The sequence below is a fragment of the Hevea brasiliensis genome, chromosome 5 (genome assembly GCF_030052815.1).
Source record: "Hevea brasiliensis isolate MT/VB/25A 57/8 chromosome 5, ASM3005281v1, whole genome shotgun sequence".
Lineage (NCBI taxonomy): Eukaryota > Viridiplantae > Streptophyta > Magnoliopsida > Malpighiales > Euphorbiaceae > Hevea > Hevea brasiliensis.
In genome coordinates, this window is record NC_079497.1 from 114271393 (window position 1) to 114296273 (window position 24881).

Sequence of the window (24881 nt, forward strand, 5' to 3'; positions counted from 1 at the left end):
AAACTTTAAAACTCAATAAATTCTCAAAAAAATCAGTTGTTGTTACTTACCTTCAATCATAAATAATATATATTTATAGTTTTAATAAGAAAATGACTATTTGGAGTATATTAAATGTAAATATAGCTATTCAACTACACAAAACCCTATTTTATTGAGATACAGAAATTCAGGTTCGACTGACGAAGTCCCTTGCTTTAGCTACCGAAAGTTGGGGAGCCAAAATTTATGTTTAAAAACTTGACTTCAGCTACTGAAATCCCTTACTTCGGCTGTCAAAGTTTTCTCTGGATAAAAACACAAAAATACTTTAAAACCTCATAATTTTGTATCTTTAACTTGGATTTTTTATCCATTTGAACCGTTTGAAAGCTAATTTAATAAACTTTTCAATAAAAATACTTTCAAAACCAAATTTTGCATTTCTCAAAAATAAAAATTTTATTTTACTCCCCCTTAGTTAAGAAATAGATAAAAACAAAGACACAAAAAAATTTTAGAAATTCATAGATTTGAGCCAATACAATTAACTAATTAAAATTCATAAAATTAAAAATTTACATTATAGTATCTCATTGATCTTTGCTTTAATTTCTTGCTCTTTTTTAATCTTAATTTGAAGTACTTTCATAACTTTGAACTTGGAATCTACAATTTTAACACAAATACTTTCAATGTAGATTAATAGCACATTAATTATTTATTATCATCAAAATATGTATTAGAACTCCTAAGTCCAACAGCAAGGATTCAAATTCTAGTGTCATCTTTATTAGGAAGGTTTTACTTGAATATTACTCTTGGGATTCAAATTTTAGAGTCGTCCTTATTAGAAAAATTTTACCTGAATATCACTCTTATATTTTATTATATAATTTGTTTTAAAATTGATTCACTAAGTTATTTTCAGGTTTATTTCATAATCAACCTTTTAATGTCAAGCTTAGAAATAATAATTCTTGTTATATGTATAGAAATATATGTAAGGCATATTCTTTCTTTGGAAGATGATGTTGATGATAAGTATTTAAGCATAAAAACAAGAAGCTCATAGGATTTAACATTAATTTTTTGATGTGCACCAATAGAATGGAAGCATCGGCATAAACAAGATCATATTTTGTCTTCCTCATTTGGAGCTCATAAGATTCAACATTAATGTTTTATTTACAAATGTTATTCCTTTTTTGACATTAATTTTTTGATTGTCTTTCTCTCTTCATAGGATTTAACATTAATTTTTTGATGTGCACCAATAGAATGGAAGCATCGGCATAAACAAGATCATATTTTGTCTTCCTCATTTGGAGCTCATAAGATTCAACATTAATGTTTTATTTACAAATGTTATTCCTTGTAGTAACCCAAAAGGGGTGAATTAGATACTATTTAAAAATTTTGGAAGCTAAGAAAGTTTAATGGAAAAATAAGCATAGGAAGAGAGAAAAGAAAGATAGTGAACGCAAAGATTTATAGAGGTTTGGTTATCCGAAGCCTGCATTCTCTCTTAAAGGCCCTCTTTAAGAGTTAACTTTACTATATATATATATTTTTTTTGTGAAGAACCCCTTACAAAAATCACAAGAGCAAACCTTACTTTTATACAAATCCTTTTACTCACAAGAGCAATAATGCTCTAACACACTCAAGATATAATAAATAATCTCAACAACTTCAATCTCACTCTTAGAACACAATAATTACAGCTCAAAATAAACTCTCAATAGATTAATTTAAATGGCTCAAGTTCTAGAGAGAGAAAGTAGGAAAAGACTTTAAAACTCAATAAATTCTTTAAAAAATCAGTTATTGTTACTTACTTCCAATCATAAATAGTCTCTATTTATAGTTTTGATAAAAAAAAGACTGTTGGTGGTGCATTAAATGTAAATATAGCAATTCAACTACACAAAATCTCATTTTATCGAATTGCAGAAACCTAGATTCGATTAACAAAATCCTTTGCTTTGGTTGTTGAAAGTTGGGGTGCCAAAATTTTATGTTTAAAAACTTGACTTCGGCTACTGAACTCCCTTACTTTGGCTGCCGAAATCATCTTTGGATAGAAACACAAAAATACTTTAAAACCTCATAACTTTTTATCTTGAACTCGGATTTTTGATTCGTTTTAACTGTTTAAAAGCTAATTTAATAAACTTTTCAATAAAAATACTTTCAAAACCAAAATTTGCATTTCTCAAAAATAAAATTTTCATTTTACTCACTCTTGGTTAAGAAATATATAAAACAAAGACACTAAGAAATTTTGAAAATTCATAGATTTGAGCTAACACAATTAACTAATTGAGATTCACAAAATTAAAAATTTATATTACAGTGTCTCCTTGATCTTTGCTTTAATTTTTTGCTCTTTTTTAATCTTGATTTAAAGTACTTTTACAATTTTAAACTTAGAACCTATAATCTAAACACAAACACTTCCAAAGTAGATTAGTAGTACACTAACACTAAGAAATTTTGAAAATTCATAGACTTGAGCTAACACAATTAACTAATTGAGATTCACAAAATTAAAAATTTATATTACAGTGTCTCCTTGATCTTTGCTTTAATTTCTTGCTCTTTTTTAATCTTGATTTAAAGTACTTTTATAATTTTAAACTTAGAACCTATAATCTAAACACAAACACTTCCAATGTAGATTAGTAGTACACTAATTGTTTATTATCATCAAAATATGGATTAGGACTCTAAGTCCAACAGCAAGGATTTAAATTCTAGTGTCGTCTTTATTAGAAATGTTTTACTTGAATATCACTCTTGGAATTCAAATTCTAGAGTTATTCTTATTAAAAAAGTTTTACTTGAATATCACTCTTGATATGAGTGTGAATTAGTCCCATCTGTATATGCAGATGGAATTAACATGCATATGGTTAATTTGAAAAAAAAATGATGGATTTCCTTGAGAGTTCTAAATGAAGAGGGATGTGTGTGAAAAGAATAATGTTGAAAGAGGTTATAACGTGGGAACAGAAAAATGATAATGAGGAGATTCCGAGAAGAAAACAACATGCAAAGGAATCCCTAGTTAGTATCAACTTTGCCTTATTATTTCAAATTTCTTATCATGTTTTACAAATCTTGGGGGCTTTCGCAAATTAGGAGTGGGACAATAGGAATGAATCAATACAAAACAATGTTTGAATTTCTTAAGAAAACTCAAATGAAGTTTAGTTATAGTTTTTGTGAAGTTGAGTTAATTATTTGGGACTTGCAATAGTTGCTTCCAAGAAGAGGTGGGGAAGAGAGGCAATTAAGTTCCCATGTTTCTATCTTGATTCTTGTGGGAATACAAAGAGAAAAGGACATGCATAAGGAAGGCAAAACATAGAAAAGGAGATAGCAAGTGGTGCATGCTTAATAATTCATAGCAATCATAGGCCTGGCCAACAATATTTATTTTTCCCCTTGACTTTTGTAGCAAACTGGATGATCTCACCTAAAAATCTCAAATTTCTAAAATTGATATATGCTTTTGGACTCTTCTCATTATTACCAAACTGCAACTTGACAATATGGGCATATAGGTTAACATGGTTTTGTATTTTGGGGATTTAATTGAAATATTTAAATTTTGAAAGAATTAAGTAAATTTTAAAAAAATATTAAAATTTCATTTAATTTCATTGATAAAATATTAATTTCATTTTTCGACTTGTTTATAGTTAATATTGAAAATCCAATTTACCATGACCATCAACTCTTTCATAATTTTATTTTAATTTTCATTGAACATTAAATAGTGATAAATTTTATAAATCTTGTCAATTATGTCAAAATTTAAACATTTATATTAAATCATCGAATTATGAAATATTGGAATTATTTTTATAATTAGGGCTTTACGTAATGATAAGAAGGAAACTCTTATTATAACTTCTCATTTGTTAAAATTTAGAAAATTTTTGATTAATTTCTTTTACTTGATGAAAATCATGATGGTTTTCATCTCAAATCTTTTTATAATAAAAAAAATAACAGGTTGGATAATGACCAAATGCCTTTTCCAATAGGTTAATTTCTAAATTATGAGATAGGACAAATGCATTGCTTTCTAAGCATCCCTTCTCTGAAACCTGCACCAAGAAACAAAATCAACCATTCCCTGATTTATAATTAATTAATTATTAATTACTGCTATATATAACCTTTGCACGGCAACTATGCTCTTACAATATTGATCCTCCTTTTGATCGATAACATCGGTGGTTAATTCCTTCTTTGATTCCCTCATTCTATAAGTTCCTCAATTTCATCTCTAATTTTCTTTCCATGGAGATCAAACCCACCTCAGATATCCATCTTCCTCCTGGATTTAGATTCCATCCATCGGATGAGGAGCTTATAGTCCACTACTTGAAGAACAAAGTAGCTTCAAGTCCTCTTCCAGCTTCTATTATTGCTGACTTAGATCTCTACAAGTACAATCCATGGGACTTGCCAAGTCTGTACTGTATATTATTGCACCCACTAGTGTTAACGTTCTTCTCTTTTGTTTGCTGTTTCTGTTCACTTACTAACACTTACGCATACCCTTTCTTGGTTTTAAGTAGAGAAAGCTTCTTTTGGTGAGGACGAATGGTATTTCTTTACACCAAGAGACAGGAAGTACCCTAATGGAGCAAGACCAAATAGGGCAGCTGCCTCAGGTTATTGGAAGGCGACAGGGACTGATAAACCAATTCTTACTTCCTGTGGGGCGACTAATATTGGTGTCAAGAAGGCTCTTGTGTTTTACAAAGGACGGCCTCCTAAAGGAATTAAAACAGATTGGATCATGCATGAATATAGATTGCTGGAGACATTGGCCTGGAATCCTAAGAAAAAAGGTTCTACGAGGGTAACTGCGGTTCCTAAGCTTGGATCCATTTTAATTCTTGATTTATCCAAGTTAATTGACTTAATTTCCAACTATTTCCTTTTGCTGCAGCTGGATGATTGGGTGCTCTGTCGAGTTAGAAGAAAAAGCAGCCTCCCCAAGGGCACTTGGGATGATGGAAATGTTCCTATTTATAATGAACCTGCAGGTGGCTACTTCCCAAAAGTGAATGACTCCAACATTCCATACAATGATTGCCCAATGTTACCTTACATCTTTGCTTCACAGAATTTTTCTTGCATTGGAAAAGCTTCAACCTTTAGCTTCCAAACTAATGAGAAACCTTGCACTTCATTACTGTATGAAGGGCTTTCTGATGACAAAAATTTTCACTTCTCGATTACTTCTTTCGACAACTTATTTAACCCACTAAAAAGAAAGCAGAAGAGTTGTGTTCAACCTAGCAAGAAAATCACCAAGGGAAATATTGAGAGCGAGGACGCTGCTTTAACTATTAGCGATAATGGAACTCGTGTGAATTTTTATGGAACAGACCTTTCTGAAGGTAACAATTTCAGTTCTGTTCAATGGAATTCTCTCATGCAACATCAGGAGCTTGATCAATTAGCTTTCACAGGGATTGAATAGAGGGAAAAAGATACATACATGCATGTGTATGTGTATGCATAACTTAAGTATATAGATGTCGTAGTATGTGCGTATACATATATAATGGTGAGGTTGTCCGCCATTGCAGCCTATATTTTGATTAGTTAGCTTAGCTAGTACATGTTACTTGTGACAAAAAAGTTGTAACAAAAATAAAAATTAGATATATATGGAATATGGTGATTCTTTTCTTAATGGATATATATATATATATATATATATATATATATTCCCTTATTTAAAAATTAAAATTTTGTATGAATTTAATATTATTATTTTTTTAATTAATTTTATTTTTAAATAAAAGAATTTAATTCTTTTTAACTTAAAAAATTTAATTTAAAAAGAATAAAAATAATTATTTGAATTCTTTTACTGAAAAAGCTTTTAAAACAATAATATTTTAGATATTATTAAAAAATTAATTTTAAAAAATTAATTATTTTATTATTTTAATATTATTATGATTAAAATATATTTAATTTAATTTTAAATTAATTTAACATTTCCAAAAAATATATTTAAGAAAAAACATATTTTTTAATAATATAGGGATAATGGAGATAATATTTCCCATAATTATATTCAAGAAAATATACGATCTTAGTTGCAATTTAGGAAAAAAAAAAGTTAATTTTCCTTAAATTAAGCGTTTCAATTTTAGGATTTATTATATAAATGATATTTATTTTCTTTCAATATTTGCTCTTTATATAACCAGAAAAAAATTATTTTCTAATTAAAAAGTTCATTGTTCATTACAGAAATTAGAAAAAAAAATATTTATATTAATATTGTGTTTTTAATAGAATAGAATTACACTTATTTAAAAAAAAAAAAAAAAAAAACGGTGCATTAGTTACAAAATAAAGCCAGAGAAAGCCACCACTGCAGCATCAACAAATAAGGTTGAGAAGACGCATTTTTTGACGAATCACTTCTTCAGCACACTGCAAACCAGAAGTGCTTTGTTAGAGTAGCTTCCCAATTACAAATCAGAATAAATAAGAATAAATAGTAGTATCGCCAAAGGTTTTACCAGGCAGCAATGAAATCTTAAGATACACTACCAAGCAAGAAAACTGCAATCAAAACTCAACTCAAAGTTTGGTAAATCATGAATGGTGTGGGCAAAGTAAATTGGTTTTTAAAGTACATACTCTTCATGCAACGCTAATTCCTCCAGAGACCCCTTACATTTGTACAATTAAGAGTTTAAGGTTATCTTATTAGTTTGAGTCCCCTCTTGCTCATAAAACTAATAAACAAAGTCAGATTCCAACATCATGAGAGCCCAAAAAGGTAATCCAGGCTCTCTAATTTTTCAACATACAAGGAAAGACAACGCTTTTAACTGTTGAAAATAGCTAGATTCTAGAACTAGGGCCGTGCACGGTTCTTGGGAGAACTAAACCGAATCGAACCGAAAAATCATACCAAATCGAATTTATTTTGATACTTTGATTCGGTCATGGTTCTTCACTAAGAACCGAACCGAAACCGAACTGAAACCGTACCAAATCGGTACCGAATCGAGAACCAAATTTATATATATGATTTTCTATTTTTTTTTTAGATATATTATATACTTTCAATATAATTATATATACTTATGTATGTATATATAATTATGAACTAAATATAACTTAATATTACATTTCATTTTTTTATATTTTCTTAATAATTTTAGTTATAAATACATTAAATTATCTTATCATTCTTAGTTATAAATATACTATGATCTTATATATATATTCTTAATTATATTTGTATCTTATAGTTAAATATTACATTATTAATAAATGGTTAAAATGTATATTATATGATATACTATTATATTATATAATATATTTAATCCTAAGTTATATACGCACCTTATAATTAAAGATTATATAATTTAGGTATAGCTAAAAAATATATTATATAATATATTATGTATTAATAACTCAATTCAAAACTTAAATGCTAATTCAAGTATGATTTTTAAGGAAATAATTACATAAAATTATTTTAAGAACCGAGAACCGAACTGGAATCATTCCGAACAGAACCGAAGAACCGAGAACTACACCAAACTAAAACCGAAACAATGAAAAACCAAACCGGAAAATTTCGATTCGGTTCTGATTCCTAGACAAATCCCGAACTAAACTGAAACCAAATACTCCTATCTAGAACATCGATCAACTTCTTTAAAGCCATCTCCAATAAACTAGCAAGTATAGTTATACTAAGTTTGGTTCATCATAGATTTAATATATGAACTTTGCATTAAATTGTAACATCTCGAATTTTTAAATAATTATTTTATAAGTAAATTTTGTATTAAATTAAATATTGTAGTATTTTAATTTGAATTTTCTAGATTTTAAAAATTAAATTTTTATTTTTCAAGGTAATATATTTTAATAATTTTTAAAAATTAATTTAAAGATCACGTGATAAGTTTGAAAATATTTTTGGACTCCACAAATTTTTTTGAGTTTTTTAAAATTTTTTTAAAATTTTTTAGTCTCATTTTTATTTTCAAGGCAGAGTAAAAATTAAATTTTAGGTGTCATGAATGGAACCGCCGAATTGGACCGATCAGGATCGGACCGATCAGGATCAAACCAATCAAATCGGATTGATCCATTTTTCTTTTCTTCTTTCCTTCCCCCGCGCGCCCGATACTCCTCCTTCTCCCTCACTTTTCTCTCTCCTCTCTTCTCCCCACTGCAGCCCACCACCTACCCCGCCTCCCTCCCTCGCTGGCACACCCCTTTTGCCCTTCCCCCGCCGCTGCTACCTCTTTTTCCGACCAGGAAAAGAGCTCAAACTGCCCCTTTCTTCATGCGCGCCATTTCGTCTTCCCTTGCCGTTTCCAACAATTCCAGCCACCAATTGGACAGCTCTTATCCCCATTTTGTTCTACATCTCGTAAGCTTTCCATATATGTCAATTTTATGAATTTTCATAGGGCAATTTGAACGAATCAAGCTCGGAAAGTTTTAGTCATTTTCGACTCTGAGCTAGATATATCCAAAACCGTAAATTCTACAAAAAATGCGAGACCACCAACGCGTCCTATACATTGAGAGCTTTGCAACGACACCAATTTAAAATTTTTCTGACACTAAAAATTTAGTGAGTCCCATGAGCTTGCCAATGATTTTTCGGATCTTTAATGAGTCTTCTTAATTAAATAAAAATTATATCTTAGCTCCTGGTGTTGTGGACTTTACGTAAGTGTTTTCATTTTAAAGAAATTCCACCGGCGACCGAGACTACAATTTCAAGCCAGACACATAGATTGCCAGGCCCACTTCAGAAGTAGGTCAATATTACAGTGTTTTCCACCATTTTTAGATAACCCGGACACGTTTCAAGTATCAAAATTAGCGTAGGCAAACCCAAACTCCAAATTCCTTTTTTTCCACCTAATGTTAAGTTTGGATAAAAATCCATAAAATATTCGTGGGTAGCTAGAAAATTATAATTCCAATTGCAATAGGAGAATAGCATTGTTAAGGACTGCAGAGAATAATTATAGAATTTTTGGAGTTAATTTAGATAGTTTTTGCAAAATGTTAGTTTTAAACTTATTAGCTTAATAGTTTTTGCAGAATGTTAGTTTTAACTTATTAGCTGAATTGTGTATTTATGTAGGAATTGACTGATTTAGTAGGCCCAGGAAGAGCATTGTGTAGTTGTTATATTGTGGGCATGAGGCATTTTAGATTGAGAAGTGTTAGTTGAGTTGTTTTGCAGGTTGTGTAGGTCCTACGTACAGGGAAAACTCTCTCGGATTTCTAATATAAATTTAGGGTGCCTCTGACTCTTTAGTCCCTTGTTTGAGTTATTATTGATAAATTTCTTGAATATAATTATTTAGGTGATCCGAATCAAAATTACCTATTTTCTCAGCCACACCAGTAACAGTTGAATAATCTATTAGTTGATATTAATTTTATTTGTAATTTCAATATTATTAATTTATACGCAAGGCATCCTCATGCATTCATTTATAAATATGTATATAAATAGTTAAATGCTAGACACGTTCCTGTGTTGCATATGTTGATGAACTTGTTTGTGGATGTTACCTTAAGGTAAATTGAAGCTATGTGCGTGTATTGGCGTGAGTATGCTGTGAACATGGATATGGTAGGACAGGTAATCATGACTGAAACTTGACTCGCTGTGACTCGATCCTTATATATAGATAAGTCGGGGTGAACACGGCTTTGAGTTAATTTCGCTGGCCCCCACACTTGGATTATTAAGCGAAAATTAAGCTTGAATTGACCTCGCTGGCATGTATTGGATTAAGAGAGCTGTATAGGAGATCAGCTCCCAAATATGTATTGACGTGACACATGGGTGTATTCATGCTCTAAATTATCTTTTGTGCGAAATTGTTTGAACTGTTTCAAACTATGCGAATATGTTGCATTTCTTACATAAGAATGCATTAGATTTAGATAGTTATAAAAATTATATTTAAAATCAATAACTTATTCTATCAGTCGAACGTTCATCCCTGTTCAATTATTTTTCCTCAAGTGACAGGTGGATTTATTGAGATTAACCTGCTTTCTTTTCTCGTAGGCTTAAATCAGCAAAATCTAAATATATTTTTATTGTCTTTATTTAATTCTAGAACTCTGCACATACTAGTAGTTGTATTTTTCTATATAGGGTTGTAATAACTTAATTTTCTGGAGTTGTAAACTTATTTATATGAGATTGCATGGATGCATGTGATATGTATTACTGTGGATGGAGAGAGTTGAGCTCCCAAATATTAATTTTTTGTTTTAAGGATTGTGAATGTAAGTTGAACTTTCCAGATTTTTGGATATTACGTGGTACAGGTTAAGTGAGTTAATACTCCCCGTTGGACAGTCCAATTTATAGCCGGATTCTGTCCGTTTATTTTCTTGAAATTGAGCAACCCAATTGGGCTTTATGCATAGTTTAGAAATAGTTAAGCTAACTATAGGCTTCAGGGGCCTTATACTGACCCAAGTTCTAGTACCGGTACGGCCTAGAAATCGGGTCGTGACATAAATACTCCAAGCTTAAATACATGAACTTATAGATATACTCTAAGTTTAGTTCATTTTAGCTTTAATACATGAATTGAAGGGTGGAGGTGAATAACTAGACCGGAGGCTAGAATCCATGAAGTATGAAATTTGGACTTAATTGGGCTAAGACCAACCATTGTTAAAAGCTTACAATTAATTAATTAATTAGTTGGCCTTTCACTCTTATATACCCTTTATACTTGGTGTCATGTCTCAATATACACAATGAGATTACAGAACAAGCACATAGAAAATTCACTGACTAGCGCATTTTTCTTGCATATGAACAATAACAAAATATGTTTTTAGCTATTAATGAGAATAATTGAAACTTACTTGTATAAATAGGCAGCAATCCCCAGAATTATGCACAACAAAATAATATCAATGCAGAAGTTTCTGCTAGATCTTAACTGTAATAGAACAAAAATACTTATTAGATCTGGCTGAATGAATGGAAAACTAAATCTTGTAAAGTTTCACTCCATCACCTGGTTAACAGTGTCTTTGAGTCTAACATTGGTATTTTTAAGGTCAGCTGTTGCTTTATCCACCTGCAAGTTTGCGAAAAGTGCCATTAATACAAACTCAAAATTCCAGCTGGGTGAAATTGCAAAAATCCTTGGCAATACTTTCACCTTTGTGTCAATTTCATCCATCAAAGGAACTTGCCTATCCAACTCCTGCACGTGGCACATAAACATATTAAAACATGAGGATAATTGCAAAAGAGGCAATAATTATATTCCAAATAAATTATCACAACTCAAAAGCAGGCAAAAGAAAAGAGAAGGGCTAAAAGAGGAGTTTTTAAGGAAAAAAAAAATACCTCATTCATGTCATGGGCCATGTTTTTCAGAGTATCCAAACCTTCTGAAATCATATCCAAACCTTGATCCTGTGGGAATGTGAGGATAGACAGTTAGCAGAACCATTGTACCATACTTAAGAACTCGGACAACCAACACGCAAAAGAGCTTCCCAGTAGCATGAAGCCTAAACAAAATGCAACTGTACATGAAACTTTCCTGCTTCATTCTACGCATTTCATAATCCTGCCTGAATTGTCTAGATGTCTCACTTTCTTGAAAGTACTCACTATCAAAACGACCATCTGTGGATGAAAAGAAATACATTAGTAAAATTTAATAACATGGTCAAAAAAAAAAAAAGAGAGAAAAAAATTCACCCCTAAAATATAGAGAAAAACAGCAGAGAATTGTTCATAAATTATGCAGTAGCAAGTAATCAACTGTTAACTTACGAAACATCTAAATACAGTTCAAAATCATTGTATATCCCTCCATCTTAACAATTAAAACATCATCAGATGTACTAAAATAATTTCAATAAAGTGACACCTGAATCAAATTTGATTTCAGCACGGGGTGCTGAAGCCCCCCAACCTCTAGTTTGTTTGGGAGCAGATGCAGTTCCATCAGGTATCGCTTGAATCCTATCTGGTAATGCAAGGACCAAATCATTACGGGCAGCAAGCTCTTCTGTTGAGAGCCCTTTAACCTGTCAACAGATGGTAAACTTTATGTCACCACAGGCCCAAAGTAGTCAACCGCAGGCTTCTACAATACCAGATAAAGAAGGAGGACAATTCATCACAGCCTTATCCGAGCAATGGACAAGCAGAGCCAGCATATTTCCATTTCATTTTTCACATTAAGAACCCAAAATATTCTTCAAATATTAAGTTAAAGGGATAAACAATAAACATTACGAATGCACTATGAATTGCTTCACATATAGATCTATGGACACAAAATTCATCATTCCAATAGAAATTGTATTATAAAGAAGTATGCAAGGAAGTCACGATATCATAAAAAGATCAAACTACTAACCTTCTTTATAGCCAATCTCTGCAACTTAGGGACCTCCTCTAGCAATTTTGCCTTCGTTCGACGAATCTCCGCGTTCAGAGCAACTGCAGATGCCTTCTTTTTGTCTTTCGAAGCAAGCTCCGCTTTCTGCAGATCATATTACTGAACAAAATCAATATAGTAGGGAGGAAAAAAACCCTAACATAAAGAGAGAGAGGATTCGCGTTTCAATTTCTAGTTAAACTCCACTTAACTAAATCCGCACAAACGAGTATACTAAATTGACTTCATTTCAAACAGTATAACGACTTAATTGCTCCAGATTTCAAACATTCCATCCTTTTTCCCTGTCTTCTCTCAGCAATCAAAGGGCACCGAATCAATGAAAAAGAGAGAGAGATCGAAGTGACCTGCGAGCAAAAGCATCGTCGCCGAAGACATTGAGATCTTTTTGCTTTTCGACGTCGTATCTGTCGTACTTCTTGCAGATCGCATCAACTCTGGTTAAAATGTCGATCACGCTCATGTTGTAGCGGGTGGACTCAGTGAATGGGTGTAAGATTTAGCAAATGAAGAGGGAATTGGAGAGGAAATACAAAGGATTTGGCTCCAATTTCTTGGAGGTGTAAAGCACGTAGCATTTCAACCACCAAAGAACGACCAGCCAGCGGCCTGTAACTGCTAGCAACCAATAACTTTCTTTTTCTTTTTTACTTTTTTACTCTTTTTAGTTTTAACTCAATTCTGTTATCTACTTTTACTTGCCCGTAGCAGTTATAAATCCCGTCCGGAGCTGGAGCCCGTTTAAAGTAGGGTGGATGAATTACTAATTCAATCGGTTAATTATTAAAAAACTAATTAAATATATATTAATTAAAAAGTAGACTTACTAATATAATTAAATAAATTTAATTAATTAAATTTTATTTTTAAAATAATATTTTAATATTTATTATATTATATTTACTTATATCTTAGTTTTATATGAAAATATTTAAATTTTAAATATTTTTCTTTTCAAAATTTATAATTAATATATAAAATAAAAAATATTTTTATAAATAAATAATAGTATTAATTATATATAAAAATAAAAAAATAAATTTTATTATATTATTATCAATAAAAAATCATAGTTAAATAAAATTTTATTTAAATATTAAAATATCTATATGATATTTTAAAAAATTTTTAATTAAAAAAAATTAATTTGATGGCTCAATAGTTTGTTTGATTAACAGTTCAATCACCGGATCATTTATTTTTTCTCGGGTCAACATGACAGCCGCTTGTAGGTCGGTATCGGATGCACCGCCTATCTTCACCTTCTGTAGAATTGAGTCTGGATGGAAATTTCCTTGTTAGAAAGCAAGGTTGATTGGATTTTCTACAGAGATTTTCATACAATAAAAATTTATGCATTAAAAAATATAAATAAAAATTTTAAAAATATCCAGACTTAGTCTAGTGATCAAGATATCGTTCATCCTGATAATGTCCTAAATTGAATTCGAGCTCCCCCCAAATAAAATATACATCAAATAAAAAATAATAATAATTTTAATAATATATATGTATTTTTTAAAAATAAAAATATTTATAATAAAAAATAATAATATATTATTATTAAAGCAAATTTTTGAAAATTTAGAATTGAAAAACCAGATGCCTACTCTTTGTCCCTTTCTTACGCAATAAGATGCTGACACACGTCACCATATAGCTCGATTTGAGAGCATTTCGAATTACCAAAAAGATGGATCGTGACCGACTAAAGGCCTCAGGCTTCAATATCAACCCTGTCGCAAGAAATTTTGCTGTCGCCTGGACGAGCTCTCACCAAAGTGGTAAAAGTGAAGAGTCACCACTTTAATTTTGAGAGAAATTACAAAAAAACCATTTGTAAAGGTAAATGAAGAAGAAACCACTTCGAAAATAGAGATTCTAGGTTTGGGGTCCATATACGGGTGGCGAAGGTATTAGGCACCCCACCTCGTCCCTCAACGAGGGTAAGCAGATTTAACATTATGCTCTTTATAAATTAAAATTGACAAGTGGGGGGTTGGAGTGGCGATGTTAATCCTTCATAAGGATAAAAGGAATATTTGATATTTCACTATTCAGGGCTATCCATGAACACGAGTACATGAGATGACCCTTAGTGAGTAGGTGTCGAGTAGCGGATCTTTGTTTGGGGGTTACTTTGTATATTAAAATTGTGGTATTTTAATGTTGATTTTAATTAAGAGAATTCGGGTAAGAATTTTCTCCCGATTTCTTAAAGTATTTTGTTAAGAGTTTGAGCGGGAGATTTCGGATAAGAACTTTCTTCCGATCTCCACATATTTTATTAAGATTTTGGCTGAGAATCGGGTAAGAACTCTCCCCCGATCTCTTAAAGTATTCTGTTTAAAGTTTTAAGTAAAGGATATCGGATAAGAACTCTCTTCCGATCTCCACATATTTTATTAAAATTTTGGCTAAGAATTAGGTAAGAACTCTCTCCTAATCTCTTAATGTATTCCGTTTAGAGTTTTAAGCAAAAGATCTCGGATAAAAACTCTCCTCCGATCTCCAAATATTTTTTTTAAGATTTTGGCTAAGAATCAGGTAAGAACTCTCCCCCAATCTCTTAATGTATTCTGTTTAGAGTTTTAAGCGAACGATCTCGGATAAGGACTCTCCTCTGATCTCCACATATTTTTTTAAGATTTTGGCTAAGAATCGGGTAAGAACTCTCCCCCGATCTCTTAAGATATGTTCATTAGAACGGAGTTTTGTAAGGACTCAGAACTAAGGATTCTGGTAAGGAGTCTTTCTGGACCTCCCCTTTTATCGGAATAGAGTACCGAAGACACAGGAAGTCCGGGTAAAGCTTTTCTTAGCCTACGGGACCTTATAACTAGATAGTGAACAAAAGACCGAACTCTTTGCCGATCTTCCACCTGATCATTTTATTAGAACTCTTCGATTAGCAATATCCGATCTCTTTTGTCACTAGTCCGGGATCCGATCTCATCTCAATTCCCGATCTATTGTATTTTCACCTAGTTTCATTCTGAGGCCCGATCTCATAACTCGTTTATTTGACCTATTCTTATTTCTTATCTATTCGACCTTTTGCTACACTTATCTTTTGTCACTTTTCATTCATTCAGGCCCGAATCTTTCATGTTAAAATATTTCTACCAATATCTTTTAGATTATCTACAAGTTGTCCACGACTTGAACATCTAGTCTCGTAGGAAATGAAAACTAAGAGGAGATAAATAGAGTTTACGAATGAATAGAAAAAGAAGACTTGGGAAATGACCATTGACCTGGATAATCTACTTTGGGATTTTAGTGCGACTGAATATAAAAGAAATTTTAAGAATAAAAAAAAACGGAGAAAATAAAGCACGAGTATTTGACAAAATGACAATCTAGACACTTGCCTATGAGAAGTTAAGGAGACTAATGAGCTAAATCCGGTGTCCACAAATCTTGTAGAGGTGAAAGCTGATGGCTAAAAGACTAGTACTTACTCAAAGTAGCTGGAACTAGGTCGGAATGAAGTTGAACTTGGAGAGTAATGTACTGATATTAGGGCAGTGAGAATGAAACTGAACAAAGAAAATAGCCTTACAGAGCAATAAACAGGCACTGAAAATGAAAATTTCAGGGTTCAGAACTCCTTCGATGAAGATACTTAAGAAAACTAGTTTCTAAAGTTTCTCAAAAGCTCAAAATGGCAAAGTAGCAAGACTGAATCAAATTTCAAAGTCTTTCCACTATAATCACCACCATCTTTTTTTTTCTCTCCTCTCTACAGTATTGCATGCAGGTATTTATAGGGAACGGGTGCCCATAATGAAGGGTCAGGATCTCACCAGGGGAGACGGAGGGTTTAGATTCAAAATGACATAATCTGATGTCTGAGAATTAAAGAGAATTAAAATGGAGGGTTGGGATTCCGTTCAGAATATCCGTCATTTCTTCTTTTAATCCAACGGCTCAAGGTTTTGCCTTACAAGATGAATCTGACGGCTGGGAATAAAAAGCATCGAACCTATCGTCTGCTTTTTGATCCAAGGGCTTCGGGTCTATCCTTACGATTATGATCATCGGTGGAGATCGAGATGTAAAGGACTGCCATAACTATTTTGGCGTTTGTCAGCTAGGTGGGCATTTTTGCAGATGAGGCGTGTGGTGAGGATTTAATTAAGCCTACAACATCTTAACTAACTCAGCTCTGATTATGAAGAGAGTTGATTGAAAGTTATTTAATCTCTCTGCGCTTTCCGATCTCTATTCCTTCCGATCTCCCTATTATGACCCTCTCCTTTTCCTATCTCTCTCGTATCGGGTCCCCCCTCATTTCCCGATCTCTCCCATTCTAGATTTTTCCTTTTTATCTGACTTGCCTTGGTCAAAGCAATTAACTCCTCAGTTACCGATGCATCCGCTTTAGTTTCTGTATACAATAAATGCACATGCCCTATATATATGCACCTACGGAAAATCTCCTTCACACTTCAATTTTCCTCCTCTAGTTTTTTCAATGCTCCATTTCCAATTCTAGCTTCTCCGGTAACAATTCTGATCATAGTGGTTGCTTTTGATATTTTCCCGACTGTTTTCTTCGCCCTTCGCCTGAAAATTTATGACCCCGGCGATCGGAGAACCATAAGGACGTCATCTGATGACAGTGAGGGAACCAGACTAATTTACCGATCAAGATCAAAAGTAACGATCGTGTCGATCTTGAATCAGTCTAGAGGACTGCTAATTTCAATCTTAATGTTGGTGATCACCTCTTGAAGTTCATTTGGCCCCCAACCACATCAGGCATCCGTCGATGACATCGACGATGACTCCGCTCACTTCCATGAGAGTCATAGTCATCCCATCTAAGCTGTACATCTATCCAACATTTGTGGCTGTCTTTCTGATCAAACACATTTTTTGATTTAGCCACAAGACTAGGTTTTGACATAAGCCTGTTTTTTTTTTTGAAATTCAGAGTAGTCTTAAGCTAGGTAGGATGTAGTGCTGATCTTTAGAGATAGGCCCAAATGATGTAATCCAATCTTTTGAGATCGCTCCCATGATGTAATCCGATCTTTTGAGATCGCCCAAATGATGTAATCTGATCTTTTGAGATTGCTCAAATGTAATATGATCTTTTGGAAATGAAGTGAAATTTTATTTGAATATTTTTGTTTTGTTAGTGAATTAGTTATTTTTTCGATCTCTGATAAGTGTAACCGATCTGATCCTTGCTTCGAAAATTTATTCAATTTGATGACCCTTGGTTAACCATTCTCATTTATCCTATTTTTATTGTATTTCTGGAACCTATCAGAGTATAAGAGGTCGGAAAAACATTACAAGTAAGCATAAGATCGGATTAAGCCATGACTAAATACCGGGTAAAACTTTAGAACATTAGAATTGCAAAGACTTGACATTGACTTAAACTCTTGAGATCGAAATCGTCATTAGACCAGATAGTAACCTTAACTTTGTTTTAGGGAAAATCTGGGGCATTCAAGTGAGAAGCCCGATCATAACATTTCCACAATATTTGTAAAAGGAGATTGGAGGCAAGACTGGATGGTCTGGAGACCCAACATTGATCCGAACCCATCTGATAAGAGATCGAAAAATAATTAACTAATTATGGGATCTATTTATTCCATGGTCGAGCAATTGGTGAGTTCGGAAAAGTCATTTGTGATCGAAGGACATCGGCTGAGAGCGGACGATAAAGTCGATTTTAAAGTCCCTTGATTTCGGAGGTCAGCCAAAATATGGTGTCGACAGCTGCTCTTCTTTACATAATTTCTATTGAAGAGAATGAAATTCTCTCGTATAGGAATTATATAAAGATTCAGACCCATATTTTGGGCAGTTGGAGTATGGAAAATTAGAATGCTGAGAATCAAAATCAACTTGGATCTAGGAACCAGAGGTTGAGGGCAGGAAATTAAAATGCTAGAAATTAAAATCAACTTAGATCAAGGAACCAGAGGTTGATGACAGAAAATTTAAAATACTGAAAATTAAAATCAACTTGGATCAAGGAACCAGAGGTTGATTACAGGAAATTTAAAATGCTAAAAATTAAAATCAACTTGGATCAAGAAACCAAAGGTTGATGACAGGAAATTTAAATTGCTGAAAATTAAAATCAACTTAGATCAAGGAACCAGAGGTTGATAGCAGGAATTAAATGCTAAAAATTAAAATCAACTTGGATCAAGGAACCAAAGGTTGATGACAAGAAATTTAAAATGTTGGAAATTAAAATCAACTTCGATCAAGGAACCAGAGGTTGATAGCAGGAATTAAATGCTGAAATTAAAATCAATTTGGATCAAGGAACTAGAGATTGATAACCGAAAATTTAAAATGCTGGAAATTAAAATCAACTTGGATCAAGGAACCAAAGGTTGATGACAGGAAATTTAAAATACTGAAAATTAAAATCAACTTGGATCAAGGAACCAGAGGTTGATGGCGTAAAATTAAAATGCTGAAAATTAAAATCAACTTGGATCAATGAACCAGAGGTTGATAGCAGGAAATTAAAATGTAGAAAATTAAAATCAACTTAGATCAAGGAACCAGAGGTTGATAGCGTGAAATTAAATGCAGAAAATTAAAATCAAGTTGGATCAAGGAACCAGAGGTTGATAGCAGGAATTAAATGCTGAAAATTAAAATCAACTTGGATCAAGGAACCAGAGGTTGATGGCGTAAAATTAAATGTAGAAAATTAAAATCAACTTAGATCAAGAACCAGAGGTTGATGACATGAATTTAAAATGCTGGAAATTAAAATCAACTTGGATCAAGGAACCAAAGGTTGATAGCAGAAATTAAATGCTGAAAATTAAAATCAACTTGGATCAAGGAACCAGAGGTTGATGACAGGAATTAAATACTGAAAATTAAAATAAACTTGGATCAAGGAACCAGAGGTTAATGACAGGAAATTTAAAATGTTGAAAATTAAAATCAACTTGGATCAAGGAACCAGATATTGATGACGTGAATTAAATGCTGAAAATTAAAATCAACTTGAATTAAGAAACCAGAGGTTGATAGCAGGAAATTTAAAATGCTGGAAATTAAAATCAACTTGGATCAAGGAACCAGAGGTTGATGGCATGAATTAAATACTGAAAATTAAAATCAACTTGGATCAAGGAACTAGAGGTTGATAGCAGAAAATTAAAATACTGAAAAATTAAAAATGCTGACAAAGTAAGGCAAACCTGACGTAAGAAGTTCCTCCGATCGAAGTGTACTTAACAAGGTTCCAAAGATAAATGATTAGTGAAGGACGAGCCCCAAAACTTGGCCTACAATTTCCTTCTCTTACTCACTTCTCAGGATGCCCTTTCCGGTTTCAACTTCTTTCTTATTTACAAAAAGTGCCCTTGCGGGTTTTCACTTTCTCACATTTTTCTAGGAGCGCCTTTGCAAGTTTTCGCCCTCTTTCACACATTTTACTAGGAGCGCCCTTTCGGGTTTTAAATCTTACATTTTTTTTTTGGGCATCGTCCATTTCCTGCAAATCTCATAGCAAAGTACATGAGGTTATCAATATCCAAATCCTGATCTTATGATAAAGTTTTAACGGATTAATAGCACATAAATGAAGGTATATAAGAAAGATAAATTAGAGTGAAAGAATGACTTTATTATGGCTTGAGAAAAAAGGTACAGTTTCAAAGGACAAGGATAAATCTCACAAATTCCTTGTAGCTGATTTTGAACTCACTTAACTGCCATTATTTCAAGTAATCCTTCGACGAACTTTCGGGCCATGGTAACTTACTTCTTTTCCTGGTCCTGTATTCCCTTCCTTATTTCTCCATTTTTTGGTTCTAGTGGCGCCCTTTCGGGTTTTCACCTCTAGATTTTTTTTGCTCGCTTTTTCAAGATGCCTTTTTAGGTTTTCACCCTTTGCTCATTTTGCAAAAAGCGCCCTTGCGGGTTTTCGCCCTCTTTCGCATATTTTGCTAGGAGCGCTCTTTCGGGTTTTCACTCCTACGTTTTTTTTTTTTTTTAGGCATAATACCTTTTAACAGCATCTGCATTCACGGGTTTCGGGAATTCTTCACCATCCATATGAGTCAACATCAGCGCACCGCCAGAAAATGCCTTTTTGACCACATAGGGTCCCTCATAAATTGGTGACCATTTGCCCCGGGAATTATTTTGATTTGGGAGGATCTTTTTCAAAACTAGATCTCCCAGTTGGAATTCACGCGGGCAAACGCCTTTGTTAAATGCTCTAGCCATTCTTCTTTGGTACAATTGCCCATGACATGCCGCTGCTAGTCTTTTCTCATCCAGTAAATTCAGTTGGTCCAACCTTGATTGAATCCATTCTGACTTATCGATTCCTGATTCTTTCACAATTCTCAGGAAAGGAATTTCCACTTCTATAAGTAAAACGACCTCCATTCCGTAAACCAATGAGTATGGAGTTGCCCCAGTTGATGTTCTCACGAAGATCCGAAAAGCATGAAGGGCAAAGGGAAGCATATCATGCCAATCTCTATAAGTGATGGTCATCTTTCTGATTATTCTCTTGAGGTTCTTATTAGCAGCTTCCACTGCCCCGTTCATTTGGGGATGGTATGGTGAAGAATTGAGATTTCGAATTTTGTACTGGTTACATAAACTCCAGATCTTTAGACCATTCAAATTCTTAGCATTGTCAGTGAAAATTTCGTTGGGGAGGCCGTGTCGGCAGATGACATTATTCTTGAGGAATTTGAGGAACGTATTCTGCGTGATATGAGCATAAGATGTCGCCTCGACCCATTTGGAAAAGTAATCAATAGCCACCAAGATGAACCTGTGCCCATTGGATGCCTTAGGATTAATGAAACCAATTACGTCGATGCCCCATATTGAGAAAGGCCAAGGTGAGACAAGATTAAACAATTGATGAGGCAGGATGTTTATCGGATCTACATAGATTTGACATTTATGACACTTCCGAAAGTACTCGATACAGTCTTTTTCCATAGTAATCCAGAAGTATCTCCGTCTCATGATTTGCTTGGCCATCATATGCCCATTAGAGTGAGTTGTGCAATTCCCCTCATGAGTCTAAAAAAGGATCCTCCTTGCTTCTTTTGCATCTACGCATCTCAACAATTCACCATTGGAGCTCCTTTTATACAGAATTTCACCGCTGGGGAAGTATCCCAACCCTAATCTCCTGATCATCCTCCTTTCATTTCTGCTTGCCCCTGGAGGGTATTCTCTGGTTTTGATGTAGACCTGGATGTCATGATACCAGGGTTTACCATCAGTTTCTTCTTCAACCATGAAGCAATAAGCCGACTCACTCCTTGCTTTGATTTGCAACACCTGTGTTGTCTGTCCCTCTTCCATCTGAGCCATGACAGCCAAAGTGGCTAAGGCATCGGCAAATTAGTTCTTGTCGCGATTGAAGTGAGTAAAAAAAACCTCTTCAAATTTCTTAATTAATTCCAGGAGGTATTTTTGGTATGGGATCAGTTTCGGATCTTTAGTCTGCCATTCCCCTTTGACTTGGTAAATGATTAAGGCTGAATCCCCGTACACCTCTAACTTCCTGACTTTCATTTCGATGGCAGCCTGTAAACCCATCACACAGGCTTCATATTCTGCAACATTATTGGTGCAGTCAAACCTCAACTTGATAGCTATCGGGAAGTGGTTTCCGTCAGGAGATACCAATACAACTCTAATCCCATTACCAGACAAATTGACTGCTTTGTCAAAATACATTTCCCATACATCAGTCGATTCTTTATCCTCACTGCTGAACTCATTGACATGCTTATCAAGGAATTCGAAATCCAAGGCTTCATAATCTTGTTTCGGGTTTTCTGCTAGGAGATCAGCAATCACGCTTCCTTTTACTGCATTCCTGGTCATATAGACGATGTCATATTGAGAGAGTATGACCTGCCATTCCGCTATCCTTCCTGGCATGAACGGTCTTTTAAATACATACTTAATGGGATCCATTTGGTAGATGAGCCACGTTTTATGATTCAACATGTAGTGTTTGAGTCAATTTTTCATCCAGGCCAATGTGCAATAAGTTTTCTCCAGGGACGAGTACCTCGACTCGCAATCATTGAATTTCTTACTCAAATAGCAAATGGCTCTTTCCTTTCGCCCCGTGTCATTATGCTGCCCCAGAACACAACCCATCGAATTCAACTGAACTACCATGTACAGAATCAACGACCTTCCCGCCACTGGAGGAACCAATATTGGCGAATTTGACAGGTATTGCTTAATCTTTTCAAAAGCTTATTGAAAAACTTGATCCCATCGAACGGTGTTATTCTTCCTGAGTAGCTTAAAGATGGGCTCAGCTTTAGCAGTGAGGTTGGAAATGAATCTCAAGATGTAGTTTAGCTTTCTCAGAAAACTACACACCTCCCTTTTTGTCTTTGGGGATGGCATTTCTTGAATGGCTTGAACCTTGTCTGGATCTACTTCTATTCCCTTTTCACTTACTATGAATCCTAATAGCTTATCCTACCTGGCCCCAAACACACACTTAGATGGGTTCAATTTCAGTTAATACTTTCTAAGCCTCTCGAATACCCTTTTCAACACTTGTACATGACTTTCTCCCTCTCTGGACTTGATGACCATATCATCCACATACACCTCCACTTCCTTGTGCATCATGTCATGGAATAATGTGACCATGGGTAGCTCCGGCATTCTTTAACCCAAATGGCATGACCCGATAACAAAATATCCCCCACTGGGTGATGAAAGCAGTTTTGTCTTTGTCCTCGTCATCCATGGGGATTTGGTTATACCCTGATGCTCCGTCTATACATGAACATCTCCCTAGTCTAGCAGCATTGTTTACCAGCACATCTATATGAGGGAGAGGGAAATCATCCTTCAAGCTCGCCTTGTTGAGATCCCTATAATCAACACACAACCTAACTCTTATGTCCTTCTTCATTACCGAGACAATGTTGGCTATCCATTGAGGGTATTTGACCACTTCCAAGAATCCAGCATTATACTGCCTTTTGATTTCGTCCCTAACTTTGAGCAGTGTGTTAGGGTTTATTCTTCTCAACTTCTATTTTACTGGAACCGTCCCAGGAATCAGAGGGATCTTGTGAGTTACTATTTTAGGATCCAATCCAGGCATATCATCATAGCTCCATGAGAATACATCGATGAATTCCTTGAGCAAGCCGACCGTACTCTCTAACTCTCCGCTTTCCACAATCTTAAGTTCCCTCTTTATTTCTTCAGTGCCTAGATTTATGGTGTGCGTTTCATCCCCACAAGGCACCAGGGAAGGTTTGTCTTTTTCACCTCGTTCTTCTACAGGTTCTTCTTCAGAATCACTTGAAGTAATGGCAATTATGAGAGTTTCAAAATTAACATAAGGAACTTCTGAGTCAATTGAATTATTAGGTGTGAGTCGGTCAATGGTCTTGAAGAAATGAGAGTGGAGTATATTAAAACAATGGATTTTAATGGTGAGAGGAAAAGAGAATTGGATACAAAATGCGCTTATTAATTCATTAACACTTTAATCATAAGAAAAGGGTCTATTCACAGCATTACACTTGTCATCACGAACAGAATGATCAAGTGTTGATAACAAAATGTACTTTACTCGAGATTGAGCACAGGAATGTCTTCTGCTGCCTAATTATCCAGCTCTTGCCCCTTAGTGATTGGTGAGATCAGTGCTTTGGACAGGGAGTCCAGTTGTATGACATCGATGGATGGTTCTTCAGGAGATTCTTCGCTTTCATCCTCAGATTCTATCATATTCACGCCATTTCCTGTACCATGATTAGGCAATGGGTTTGAAGTGATGTTGGGAAGAGAATCGTTTCCCTCAATTTTTAACCACCCATTTCTAATCAGGGCCTGTACTATTCCCTGGAGAGCTCCACAGTTATCAGTCAAATGCCCCAGTGCCCCACCATGATATTCACATTGGACACTGGCGTCATACCACCTAAGATATGGTGGCTGAATCGGGTCACACTATTTGATTTGTACCGAGTAAGTACCAGTATATTTCACTGAGTGGAAGGGGGATAGGTGGATCAGGGTTCCTTTGTGGTCTCGGGTTAGGATGAGGAGCAGGTGGTCTGAAAGGAGTATTTTGATCAGACGACCTAGGATTGTAGATGGTTAGGGAAGGATATTAGGGGCGAGGAACATTCGCTACTATTGGGTTTTGGGTTGGAGGATATGGATTTTGGGCTGAGGTGCATAAGCGAAAATTGTTTTGTGGTGGTAGGTGAGTTTGTCTTGAAATGGAGTGGACATCCCCTTCCTTCATTTTCCCGAAATTATTAGGCTTTTTCATGGAACCCTCCCCGACTAATTCTTGTAATCTTCCTAATCGGAGTTCGCTTCAATCCTTTCTCCAGTCTGGATGATATCAGAAGAACAGTT

General features: G+C 34.1%; 2 protein-coding genes across 4 annotated transcripts; one reads left to right on the forward strand and one right to left on the reverse strand.

The window, feature by feature from the left end:
• Window positions 1-4174: 4174 nt before the first annotated feature.
• Window positions 4175-5707, forward strand: LOC110660066 (NAC transcription factor 56). 3 transcript variants are annotated; one of them, XM_021818226.2, is made up of 3 exons: window positions 4175-4477; window positions 4575-4864; window positions 4955-5707. In XM_021818226.2, the coding sequence occupies exons 1-3, from the start codon at window positions 4297-4299 to the stop codon at window positions 5489-5491; spliced, it is 1008 nt and encodes a 335-aa protein (XP_021673918.1). In that variant the 5' UTR covers window positions 4175-4296; the 3' UTR covers window positions 5492-5707. The 3 variants fall into 3 exon arrangements, with proteins under 3 accessions (XP_021673918.1, XP_021673919.1, XP_021673920.1); XM_021818227.2 differs by having other exon boundaries at window positions 4175-4468; XM_021818228.2 differs by having other exon boundaries at window positions 4176-4468; window positions 4578-4864.
• Window positions 5708-6279: 572 nt separating this feature from the next.
• Window positions 6280-12945, reverse strand: LOC110660121 (syntaxin-71). The gene is made up of 9 exons (XM_058147805.1): window positions 12830-12945; window positions 12441-12579; window positions 11946-12105; window positions 11611-11698; window positions 11414-11480; window positions 11223-11267; window positions 11076-11138; window positions 10921-10997; window positions 6280-6462 (listed from the first exon to the last, which is right to left on the reverse strand). Exons 1-9 carry the CDS (start codon window positions 12943-12945, stop codon window positions 6447-6449), a joined length of 771 nt encoding a protein of 256 aa, XP_058003788.1. The 3' UTR covers window positions 6280-6446.
• Window positions 12946-24881: the final 11936 nt, after the last annotated feature.